This window comes from Corvus kubaryi, unplaced genomic scaffold (assembly GCF_017639235.1).
Source record: "Corvus kubaryi isolate FWS band 111438036 unplaced genomic scaffold, C.kubaryi_AGA036_p1.0 split1-131, whole genome shotgun sequence".
Taxonomy (NCBI): domain Eukaryota; kingdom Metazoa; phylum Chordata; class Aves; order Passeriformes; family Corvidae; genus Corvus; species Corvus kubaryi.
The window spans coordinates 26,909,378-26,921,983 of NW_024582073.1; the positions used below are offsets into that span (position 1 = coordinate 26,909,378).

The following is a 12,606-nucleotide window of genomic DNA, read 5'->3' on the forward strand; positions in this document are numbered from 1 at the left end:
TCCTCTCCTCTCCTCTCCTCTCCTCTCCTCTCCTCTCCCCTCCCCTCCCCTCCCCTCCCCTCCCGCTGCCAGCCGCCTTCATTAGCGCTCCTGCTCGGGGCTCCCGCTGCTCTCCGGGCTGGCCAGCGCTTCCCGGGCAGCCCCAGCCTTAGGTGGCTGCTCCGCTTCCAGGATCCCGGCTGCGGCGGCAAGGTTTAACCCCTGCCTGCTGGAGCGTGGTTTCCGAGCCGTGCATATCAGTTTCTTTTTCTTTTCTCCTTTTCCTTTACTTATTTCATTTAAACTTTAAAATTTTATTTTTGGAAGGCTGCACGCTTCCTGTGGAGGTGCTGGTGTAGTCTGGGAGATGGGAAGGAAGGAAGCTATGTCTGATTCTCTTGGGTTGCAGCTCCCTTTGGCTCCTTATTAATTCCCAAGGCCTGCCAAAGAAAGCTGTCCCACTGGGTAGTGTGATGATGAGGTATGTGGGAGGCCCAGGTTTCCCTCTTGGCCCTGATAGGATTTGTACTTTTTTATGAGGATAAAACAACTGTGATGTTTTTATCTGTGACATTTTGGGCAGTAACCTACTCCCAAGGGGAATGTGGGGAACTCCTTTTGTTAAGAAGAAAGCACTGGCTGATGAGCCATCCCTACTGTGGTCTCCTAGAGGCTCCTGTCCCTCTGGAGATGCCTCAGGAGGAGCTCTGGCCATCCTCAGTGGGGGAAGCCCCCAGATACAGCTAGTTCCTGTAGCTCTGCAGCCTCCACCTGCCCTACTGTCAGTCTTGAAAAGGAGAAACACTGGGGGATTGCTCTGAGGACCCTGGAGTTTGAGGGACAAACAGAAACCCACAGAGACCCAAAACAACAATAGACAAACCCTGTGAGGATGGTCCTTGCTGGTCCCAGCAGCCTGGTGGAGCTCACAGCAGGAGAATCCCTTTCTGAGCCCCTAAAAACCATCTGGAGCTGCAGTGTGCAGCTGGAGAGGCTGGAGCCCCCCCAGATCAGCCACAGCAGCAGCCTCTTCAGCCTTTCCTTGACATGAACCCTGGAGCCATTCCCTCTCCCACCACCAAACCGCAGCTTTTGCCCAGGCTCCCTCCCTCCCTCCCACTGCCCACCCAGGGCCCAAGCTGTAAGATGGGCTGACAGAGGAAGCTGTGATGGTTCCTGTACTTCAATGAGAGCCACAGAGCTGCTCTGTGGCCACTGTGCCCCCAGAGATGCTGACCCCACCGAGGCCCAGGCTTTGCTGCGGGCAGCTGCTCGACGCTGCTTTAGCAGCTGCCCTCCCCAGTTGCTGCCTCTCCACTCACACGGGACTTTTTTCTGCAGACACCTTCATTCCTTCCTGTTCCAGACGTGCCCAAGTGCTACCTACCAGAGTGCCAGCCCTCTGACCTGACAACAAGACGGGCAGGGAAACTGGAGATTCTTGCTGACCCGATGCACGACCTGTCTTGCTGCCCACCCCTTCCAGCTCCTGCTCCGACAGATGGAACAGAGGGTAACCCCTGATGCTGGCACTGCTGGTGAACAGCTGACTGGCCATGTCCAGCTGCCTGAGGGGCTGTCTGCCTGGGCCTTTGCCAGCCCCCAACCCCTGGTCCATGCTGGCTGGATGCACAGGGCAGCATCCTGATGATGCTTCGGTGCTGGGCTGAGCCTGGCAAGGATGCACACATGGGCACAGCACCTGTCACCAGGAATATGCAGCTCCTAGGCCAGCTCAAAGCACGGGTGTAGGGAGCTGGGGTTTTAGAAACATCTCAGTGCATGAAGAGCCACTGCTAGCAAGGGTCTCTAAGGGTTTTATCTTCACAGCTCTGTTGGGATACAGGGAGATGCTGTCAACCCCGCTTTGCAGAAGTGCAGGGAGGGAAAAGGATTCTGGTTGGATGTGAGGGGTTTGGGTGGTTTTTGAATGCCTTCTGCTATGGGTACCTGTCTGACAGCAAATGCAGCAAAGGGGGTGGTAGCCAGCTCTCAGCCACACCATTTAACAGCTTGCTTGCACGGATTAAAATGCTGATGGAAGTCAGAAAAGCAAAAGGAGTGGTCAGCAAACATCACTCTGCCATGCTCAACCATCCCAGAGCAGTGGGGATTTTCCCCTGAGCTCCTGCTTGAGAGTGAAGACGGTGCCATTGCTCAGCAGTGCTCCAGAAGCCAACAGGAGACCAGGATGTCCTCTCTGTTCCCTGAGCTGATTCTCCCAGTGTGGGATGCCTGTGTCTGGATTCTTCCATGATCAGAGGGAAGCAAAGACACAGCCATCTCCTGTAGCTTCAATGCCACACTGACAATGAGGGGAAGTAAGCCCTGGCAGGTTTTCTCTCTCCACTAAATAGAAGGAGAGTCTGGACAAGCAGCTCAGATGGACATGTCTCCATATGGACTGCACTTGACATCTGAGGGCTGCAAACATCTCCTTGCCAAGCCCATCTGAAGCTGTCTTGTGCTAATGACAAAACTCCTGTGGGCTTTTCCCTTCCTGCTCTGCCCCTGCCCTGTGTAAGCCAGCAGTGCAGTTTTTCTCCCTTTCACACACAGACCTGCTGCAGAGTGTCTCAGCTCCTTTTAGCACTCCAGGGCAATGTGGAGACAGCACGGCTCCTTCCACTTGCTTTGCACCAACATAAATCCTTCTCCTACTTGTGCCACGAGCCAGATCAATGCAAAATTAGTGCACTTCAGCAAAGCTCTGCTGGAGTGACTGGGTCTCCCCTGATTTATGCCAGTTGAGACTTCAACTTACCCTATCCAAAGGATAGAGTGAGGATTTGCATGAGTAATTGGTGGTGATTCCTGACTAATGCACCTTCTTCTTCTCCCCTGTCTCAGGGGCATTGGTGCAGAGGGAACTGCCATCCTCGAACGTGGTCACCTACCAGCAATTCACTCGGGATTTGTACCAGGAAAGGCTGTACAATGCTGATAAATACAAATACCATAACCTTGGCTCATCTATTTTAATGAAAGGTCAGTGGATGGGGGCTGTCCATGAGAATGGACTGGTGGCCTTCAGCCTGGCTTTGGGTTTTTAACTTAATTCCAGAAGAGGCTGAGGAGGGTGAAGGGAAAGTGAGTGACACAGGAAGGGTTCACGGATCCCCTGAAACCATCTGCCCATCAGTGGGGAGAAGCAGGGCAGAGAAAAAGAGTTATCTTCTAGAAGAGTTTGGAATGTTGTGAATGGTGTTTCTTTCACCCCAATTTCCAGACAGGCCACCCCATGGAGCACAGTGCTGCTCGATGTGGTCTCCCTGGAAATAATGTCATAGCACAGGAGCTGCTGCTGGGCTGCATTAACAGCCTGACATGGTCATGCACCTGTGAGACACCTGTAACCTCAGCCACAGTGAACACAACAAAAATACTCTACCAATGGCTCATTATAGGAATGTGTCATTTTAAAAATACCCAGAGAAGGTGAAACGTCTACAATGGGTGGCTCTTCTCTGTGTGTCCTCCCTGCATGTTCATACCCAGGCAGATCTGCTCGATCAGAACAGACAGGAGGACACACACCAAGCTGTTAACACACAGATAAGACATCTCTGGAGAGTCAGATGGGAGATGGTACCTTTTCAAACCAGGTCCCACAGGGATTTTGGGGAAGATATCACAGCAGATGTGATGGTGTTCAGTTAGGGGTTAAGTGAACCATGGATCTCTTCCCTGGTTTAGTCCCTGATTAATGGCACGAAGGAAAGAAAATCTAGACAGTAGGGGAAAATATATACCAGGTGACAAGCCAATATCGAGACAGGAAGATCACAAGATATCATTTCCAGGTCTGCCTTGTGTGGCTTTCCTCACAAAGGCTATGGGAAATAAGGGCTGAATAATCTCATCTAAATGACTTTATCTACACCAGGGAAGAAATTCCTGTGTTTTCTTTTGGCTAATCCCTTCATCATGGGAGCTCCAACAGGAGCACTGGAAGCACAAACTGCCAGTGGAGCTCAGGGGAAGGGGGAACACTCAGGCTGTGCAATACAGGAGACAGAGACCAAAAAAAAATCTTTTAATTATTTGGATTCTCTTTCACTAGACTGCTCTAACCTTGAGTGGAAAAGTATCTACAATCAAGATTACCAACACCAGATGGGAGTCCATGGTGGATTCTATACAGAGGAGATAAGGCCTTCTCCCGTTTTCCCTGAAGAGAGCCGCTTCAATTAGTAAGGGAGAGGTGGGATGGGGAGGAGAGGGTGGCTGCTGGGAGTGGGGGACAGGGTAAGAGTAGGGCAGGGAGGTTTTGGAGCTGCTTGGAATTGGAAGGTGTTTCTCAAGCATAAATCTCCCTGTCCGTGCTATGCAATGACCCCAAAGAAATTCCCTTGGGGACAAATCCACTCTCAAAGCCCAATCAGCCTTTTCTTGAAAAGTTTTGCAGCGGGGTTGATTGGAGTGGGGAGACAATTTCTGGGACAGCCTAATCCCTGTGGAAAGAAGATCCCTGTGGGGCTAGGGCAAGAGGCATGTCTCATCATTTCCATGCCCAGGCTTCCCCTGGGAAAGGGCTCTCTCAAATCAACCAGGGCAGGAGCTGTTTGCAACGTGACTCATCTGCACACTATGAACCAAACAGGCATAAACTGCTCCTGAGCTCTCATTTCTCACTGGAAAGACAATTCCTCCCTGCTGCCTCATGCCCCCCACCTTCCCCTAGCACACAGATATTTCAGCTCTGCATTGCAGATTTTAATCTGTGATCCTGGAGTTGTATGTGGGCTGGAGACTGAGCCTATGTAATGGTTGGTCCACGCGGGAGATTGATCCCGATGACAACCATGTGTGTGGCAGCATCTGCCCCGTTCCTGATGGAGACAGGCTGTTCCCCCTGTCCCCCATCCCATCTGAATGTGCTTGGTTTGCTCTACACAGATTCCTGGCTGGGTGGTCAAACACTGCAGAAGGGGAGGCAGGTCCGTTGTCCTGGGGCACGAACCACAGGATGGAGGTCCTCTCCTTACCCCCTTCCCCATGTTCTCTGCAGCAGCCGCTGGGTTTCTGAGTATGCAGACAGCTACAGCATCTTCCTGAAGAGGCTGGACTGGTCATCTCCCATCTCTGCTCAATGGCTGCCCTTTGGGAAGGATGCGCGATGGACACCGCGATGGAAAGAGTCCACTCACTGAGTGGCGCTAAGGGGGCCGTGGTAAGCACCAGGATCATCCATTTTGGCCCTGAGAGCTGGGATTTCAGGGACTGAGGCAGTGGGAAAAAATTGTGAACAGTCGTGGGAGCTGGTACAAACTACCATGAGAGTAGTTTGGCTGCTGGAATGTTCTTCTGAGTAGCAGCATCAGTCCCAGCTCAGTGCAGGAGGGTTGGACTAGATGACCTTCAAAGGTCCCTTCCAACCCAAACCATTCTATGATTCTATGATTTCTGGGCTCCTAGAAAGAGATTTTCCAACCAGATCTAATTAGGAGAGTATTTTTCACCGTGAGGGTGGTCAGACACCGTCTGGAGACTGGAGAGGTGGGGGAATGGCATGGAGGTGTTCAGTGGGTGACAGTGCTGGGTCTGAGTGGCCTCATCTAGGCTGGCCTTGTTGGGCCAGGACACCTACATTATTCCATGTTTTTCTGGTTTCTTTTAGGATGTGTTACCTATGTTGTTCTGTGATTACAGCTCTTTGGCCCTCCAAGCTGCCTGTGTGATACTGCTCATCAGAGACCCTGAAAGCCTGGGATACCTCGTCTCTTCCAAACCCACCACCGTGTCTGTCAGATGTGAAATGTTTGGCAGAGTGTAGATTAAGTGCAGATTATGATTAAAATCTCCCAAGAGCCTCAGCTTTTATCACAGTCAGAAAAAGGTTTTTTTTTGGGGGGGGGCAATGGAGGCTGCAGAGATAAAATCACTCGGGCACATTCAATTTATGTGCTTTAAAGAAAACTTGATGATAAACGTTGTCAGCAAGAAGCAGTGTGTGTTAAACAGCATTGTTGGTGTTAATTTACTCCCTAAAGCCTTGTGCCCTCACAAGGAGGGAAATATCTGTGTTATTCAGGGCAGCTGGATACCAGCCTTGCAGAGCTCCTTCCCCTCCTTTACATTTAACACCTTATTCCAGGTTTTGGCCGTCAATTTCAGCTAATGCTGGGTGAACCGGAATTGAGTTTGCCGCGTCCGGGATTTTTAAGTTTCTGGAAGGATCAAGGCTGCTCCCAGCCTGAAGATGGCAATGGAGAGCCGCCGAACCCAGACCTGGGAAGGGCTGTCAGCCCTTCTGCTGTGGCTTTAGTGACCTGACTGGGTCTTCTAAATTGATGCCAAAATTATCCCGGAGTAGGTGGTGTAGAGAAACCTCTCCCTGACTCCTTAAAGGTATTCCTTTTCATGGACATCCTTGCAGTATTGAGGGATAAGCAAGACATTTTTAACAGACACAGCTAAAATACCAAAAATAATGAGAACAAATAACTTATTTTACAGTTATATCAAATATGCCCAGACCTGTTGGTGACAGGGACTGTGTAGACACAGCAGCACACTGGTCCCTGCCCCAAGGAGTTCATCTAAGCTCTGGGGGATTTAGCAAAATGATGTCTGGCAGGGCCAAGCTCCAAACAGATGATGCAGGGAAGCAGAAGAGGTTAGTGTTTCTGCAAAGCTGCTCTGCTGTGGGGCATTGCTGACCCAATGCAGCATTTGGGTGACACAGGGTATTCCCACTGTATCTAAGCATAGTGGCAATTTTGGAGGACAGAAACAATGAAACTACCTTTAACCTTAAAAGTAGGGGAAAATACTTGCTTACATCAGAGAGGAGACAGAGTTTGACTGAGGAAAACGAGACCATGAGAACTGAGATGTTCTTAGCGGAAAGATGTACTTTTACACCACTTAAAATTAACCCCATGGCCTTACAGACAGTTTGTTCTTATGAAAAAAGCATCATTTTCTTGCCTGCCCATACTGTACTTGGGGTCCTCAAGCTGATTTCCACACTGCTCTGGTGTGTTTTGTGGCACTGACAGGGGCTGTGTCTAGATGAGCTCTCAGAGCAGACATACAAGGTAGCGTCACTAGGAAAAAGCGTGTTGCTAAATGCTAATCACAACCACGGTGAAAACAAATGCCTGGATCAGAAGATACCATTGTGCTACACCCCATCAGGAGCAGTAATGAGGATATTCAATCAGGCAGATGGATACTGGGTTTGCTAAAGTGATCCTTAACTTTGTGTCGGGGAGAAGGAAGGAAGCTGCTGATGTTGGACATAAATATCCTTCCTGGATTTCCTGACATCATCCTTGCTCAGGCACTTCTCAGATTTGTAGACCAGGCTTAGAGATGCAGCTTTTGAAAGCTGTGCTCCATGTTTCAGCCCCCACTCAGGATCCAGCCTGTTGCATCCCCATCTCCTGCTATTTCTCTTCCCAGAGTTTTCTTTCAAACGTTTGTTTCTCCAGCCATCATTGCCCCTTCCCAATATGGGTCTGTGTGTCATGGCAGTGATGCTGTTAGTGCTTTACCCCCCCCAGCTCCCTGCTAATGGAAATGGTGATGGTCCCAAGGCAGTTCAAACACACCAAAGGGCTCTCAGGGCCCCAGGGAGTCACTGCTGCCTGCAGGGAACATTCAGGCTGCATGCAAATATATCCAGATGGCAGAAGGGAGCAGACACAGAATAAGTTTTTCAATTTTCCTTTTCAATTTGCCTTCAGCAGTGCTCTGGCTTTTCAGTGGATGGATCCTGTTCGTGTGAGTGACACAGGGTTAACACTGAAGAGCACTGGGGTCAAAAAGAGTTGAGAAGCTCTAGAAATACTGGCTTTACCTCAACACATCCAGTTTCAGTCCTTTTTCTGCAGTACCAAGATGACACCAGCCATGAGCTTAACAGGGTTCAAAAAGGGATGCAACCAGGTTTTACAGTAGTAACAAGGCTCACGAGAAAACCCCTGAAACAACGCAGAGAAACAAGCTGGCTATGAGCCAGAATGTGGCTGGTGGAGATTAGCAGATGTTTTCCAGGGTCCTGTTGCCTCATTACTGCTATGGCTGAGCCACAGGCATATTTCTTCAGAGTATTTGGTGCTTCCCTCTGTCCAAAACAGAGGAACATCCCTGGATGGAGGCTGCTCTGATCTGGTGAGAGCTCACTGGAGCTGTGAGAAGGACAATCCACTCAAAATCCGAGTGATAGCATCCACAGAGCCACACAAACATGTTCGCTCTCAGGACACCCAGTCCCATCACAAGAAGCACAACCCAGTGAATGTAAAATTTGCAGGTTTTGCCCCCAGCATACAGCTTCAGGGAAAACAGGTTTGTGGTAAGGCTGAAGTGATGTCTGAGTGCCTTAGTGCCATCTCCTGGGTAGAAGGGGAAATTCTCATTTTGGAGGTGAAACTCCCTCGGCTGTTCAATCATTAGAATCCCGATTGGCATCAGGATCCCACGCTCTGCCTGGTCCTGCTAAGCTGCTGAAGAATTGTCTCCCTTAGGATTCATAATAGAGATATCTGTTTAGGGAAAAGGACACTCTGAGTTCATCCCTCATCATCACTGTGAATTTTGAAGTAGCATCTTCCATCTTTAATTTTGTCTTTTCTATTTCCCAGCATGGCAGCACCGACTGAACTTTAAACTTACTTCATGCATCCTTTCTGGAAAAATTAATTCAAGATTATCATGGGTTAACCAATTGATGACTTTCTCTACTTTGAGTGTCTCTAGAACTCTCCACAGATTATCTCATTGTACATCAGAGGTGCAAAACCTCCTTGTTGAATGGCTAAATGAATTTCACAGTGCTGAAAGATAGCCTAAAATACATCTGTGGTCATCCTGGCCACCACTACTGAGCAGCTACTTCACCAAGGAATGACTGAACCCTCAAATGTGTTTGATGCTGCCTGCACCTTCCATGGGAACAGGCAGAAATCCCACAGCAGCTTCCTTGGAAGAGCATGGTTGGGAAGAGCTGGTGATTTGTGACAGAACAGGCACAAATTCTCAGAGGTGTTTTTACAAATGTAGTTAGAAGATCTTTACTGGCCCAGCAGAGCAAAACATTGGTGGTTGGGGTTTCAGTGGTGTGACGTGACATTCACAAAAGAGAAGCACCTGCAGTAACTGCTTGGGCACCTTCCCTGCTCTGCAAACAGCACTGCCCATGACTGCCACCACTTCTTTGAAGGCTGCAAGGACATTCAAGGGCTGATCCTCACCCATCACTGAGCAATCAACTTTTCCTCCTGTTTTGGACAAAACTCTTCCTATGGCTGCCACCCAACTCACAATTGTGCAATGAATCATTCAGCATATGCTCAGTGTTATCAGAGCAAGAGTTAATGATGCAAATCCTCCATCTGCCAGCCTTGCCCTTGGCTCAGCCACCAACCTGGGCAGAAAGTATAAGCTAAGGGAAAGAACTTGCCAATTAACACATTTTGCCCAACTATGATTTTTGTCAAGGGATGGTGGTCAAACAACCCTTTTCGAGTGGTATAGTTTTAATGGCACTTTCTTGGGCAAATGATGGAGTTCAAAAGAAATGGAGAGAAACAGAGAGAAGTGTGAAAGGTTTATTGTGATGGCTTGGCAGTCCAGAACAAAAGCAACTGCCAGCCATTCCTCCCAATTTCCCTAAAATCTGGTCTTTTCCTTTCCAACCAGTCTCAGCTGGCCTCATGCCTGTTTCCATGCGGTTTCTGGGGCAGCTCAGGTGCTGTTAGTGTTTGGGAACATGTCTGCTGGGCTTGAATGTGGGACATGACCTTCATAGAAGTTCATAAACACTTAAAAATCCTTCACTGCCTTTATTTGAGCTTGCTTAGATGAAGACGGTTTCTTTGGTTCAGTTAAAAGCGACATGAATCATCCAATAGAAAATGAAAGGGGATGTGTTGCTGAGATGTGATGACTCCATTTATGGTGTACAGATCCCTCTGATGCTGCTGCAAGATAAAAGTGAGTTTACAGCTGTAAATGACTGCAGCTATAAATGACTGCAGCTATAAATGACTACATGATGTTGACAAGTCCTCTGCATGCAGCTGTCCTGGCCTGTGCTCAGCTCAGAGGTGGCTTCCAAGTGCTTTACCTCAGATCTCCTTCTTCTGGGAGGAAACACACAGCCTGCTGTCAGGACCTGAGGGAATGGCCTGAGGTTGTGTCAGGGGAGGTTTAGGTTGGATATTAGAAGAAGGTTCTTCCCCAGAGGGTGGCTGGGCACTGAAACAGGCTCCCCAGGGCAGTGGTCACAGCACCAGCCTGAGAGAGTTCAAGGGGTGTTTGGACAATGCTCTCAGGCACAGGGTGTGACTCTTGGGGATGGTGCTGTGCAGAGCCAGGAGTTGGACTCAATGATCCTTGCAGGTCCCCTCCAACCCAGGTTATTCTCTGATTCTGTGGTCAGTTTGCGTGCTGCTTGATGGATTTGTCTCCATCAGATATAGACCATACCGGTAAAGCTGTTAGAATTTTCCACTGATAATATTTTATTTTTAAATTACAAGCAACATAATCTGTAATAAGTTTTGATTTTGCCCATATTTTTCAGTTCTCCTTCCATGAGTTCAAAACAAAATGTTTCAACCCAGGGTTATGTTGACCCACCTGTTTTACTTTCCTCTTTAGGTCCTTTGTCACTGGACATTGAGAAAATTGTCTCTTGGGTGGCCTGAGCATTTCCTTTACCTGGCAGGTTATTCTTGGTGCAGTGGACACATCTCAGGTATTCTGGGATCATGTGGCCTTTGTAGACCTGAGCATTGCTGCTCTCCCAGTGAACAGTGAAGATATCCAGCCAGGCCTATCCCCCTCAGGAGGAGCCAGTCTTACATGGAACTAAGCCTATATAAAACATTTCCCTGTTTTAAAAAAACAGCTGTTAAATGGAAACATGCTGTAATATTTGCAAATTCAGTTCTCATCCTTCCATGGCCAGCTGGAGACATCCAGCTGTATGTGTTCCTCCTCAGGGAAATTATATACCAGAGAAATATGAAAAATAAGTAGATTTTCATTCTCTATGGGCTGGATATCAAGGGAAAATATTCTCATGGACTCTGTTAGATGCCTCCTGGGTGGGTTGCTGATAATGAGTCAATTAATTAATCAGGTCAGCAGGGCAAACACTCCCATCAGGAAGCTCCTGCTCTAATCAACACGTGTGACTCTTCCAGGCTGGGAGCTGCTCCTTCCTCTGCCAGGTGCTCCTGCTTTCCCTCACGGTTCACACTATGAGATTCCACTGCATTTATCCAAGGAATGTGCATATGAAAGACATAAATAATGACAAAAAGTGAAAACAAGAACTTCAGTGTTTTATTTCCATCAAACTGCCTCAAAAGCAGATACAGGCTGTGATTGATATGCCACCTTTACAGTCACCCACACCCTCTTCAGTTCAGCTGTGACAAAAAACTACTTTACCTGGAGAGCCAGATCAGCTGCATTGCACCACAGGTGACAGAGGGGCTTTGCATTTCTCACTGTGGTGGTGGTTCACACACCCTGAAAACCACATCCAAAGGCTATTGGATTCCCTGGAAAATTTACTACTTATTTGAAGAGGCTCAGATTCTGTAGAAAATAAATAAGAAAAAAAAATTAAGTAAATTTAATAAAAATGAGAGCGAGGAGACCCCTGGTGTGACTCTTTGCAGTCCCACAGCTGAAAGTGCTCACTTTCCTCATTGCCTCCCCTGCACTCTTTCCTGCAGTGGTCACAGCTCCCTGCAATAAAATCATTAAACCCAACTTTGCTGCTACAACTACCAGCCTGCAGGCTTTAACTCTGCCTTATCCTGGCTTTGCAAGGGGCTGGTGCTGAGTTAGGCTTGTTCACATGGTGCTGCTGCACAGACTGGTGCTGAGTTCCTGGTGTGACAAGGCAGTAAAGATGTTGCAGTAACAGAACCCTCAAAAATTGGGCCACTGGCTCAAAACTGAGCCCCAAACCTTTTGAAACCCCACTGAGGCTGTTGGAGAAGTGGGAACCTTGAGAGCTGGGAGAAATTGCTTCAAGACTGGCAAAGAAATCAAGAAGTGGCACAAACCAGAAGGAAAAGAGTGGGGCAGCAGCTGATGTGCTTGGGGAATTTGGTGCCCTCTGAGCCTGTGCCTGTCCACTGCTGCCTTGAAACCCAGCCAGTGCAAATACCAGGAGTGGTGGGTATCCAGGAAATACATTGCTTGTTCCAGTTTCCTGTTTGCCTAACACAGAATAAATGGGGTTTTTTATTCCAAATGGAACTGTGCAGCCAGCTGGAGAAATGCCAGCTCTGATGTTTTGGTTTTTCGTACAATTCTTTCTGATCCCAATACTGTGTTCACAGGAAAAACATCCAAGAAATATTTCTGCAATCCTTGGAAATCATCTAATTTCAGTCCTCTCTGGAGGTCACCCTGGTGAGACAGGAAGGAGGAAAAGACTATAAAACCATTGGTGGTGTGGCTCTGTGGGAGGGAGGACAACTTGGAGATGCTCAGGCAGAAGGGAAGGACTGCAGGGTGTGGGAACCAGCCCATCCTGGCTGGGAGTGAGGTGTAGGGTGTCAGGTGAGTGCAAGGTTGGGGTGTTTTGTGGTTTGAGAAGCAGGTTGTTCTAGGTTAAAGGAAGTGTGGGAATAGTCTTTGAACAGGAAT

General features: G+C 48.5%; 1 protein-coding gene across 7 annotated transcripts in view; it reads left to right on the forward strand.

Annotated features, from left to right (window-relative positions):
- LOC121676694 overlaps window positions 1-5,795 on the forward strand; it is a 25,278-nt gene extending 19,483 nt beyond the window's left edge. For 5 of the 7 annotated variants that reach the window (XM_042053557.1, XM_042053556.1, XM_042053558.1 and 2 more), the window contains 5 exons: window positions 1,321-1,492; window positions 2,830-2,967; window positions 4,043-4,172; window positions 4,991-5,152; window positions 5,632-5,795. In XM_042053557.1, the coding sequence (XP_041909491.1) occupies window positions 1,321-1,492; window positions 2,830-2,967; window positions 4,043-4,172; window positions 4,991-5,132 (582 nt within the window). In that variant the 3' untranslated portion in view covers window positions 5,133-5,152; window positions 5,632-5,795. The remainder of the gene's footprint in view (window positions 1-1,320; window positions 1,493-2,829; window positions 2,968-4,042; window positions 4,173-4,990; window positions 5,153-5,631) is intronic. The other 2 variants (XM_042053560.1, XM_042053554.1) reach the window with 2 other exon arrangements.
- The last annotated feature ends 6,811 nt before the right edge of the window (window positions 5,796-12,606 follow it).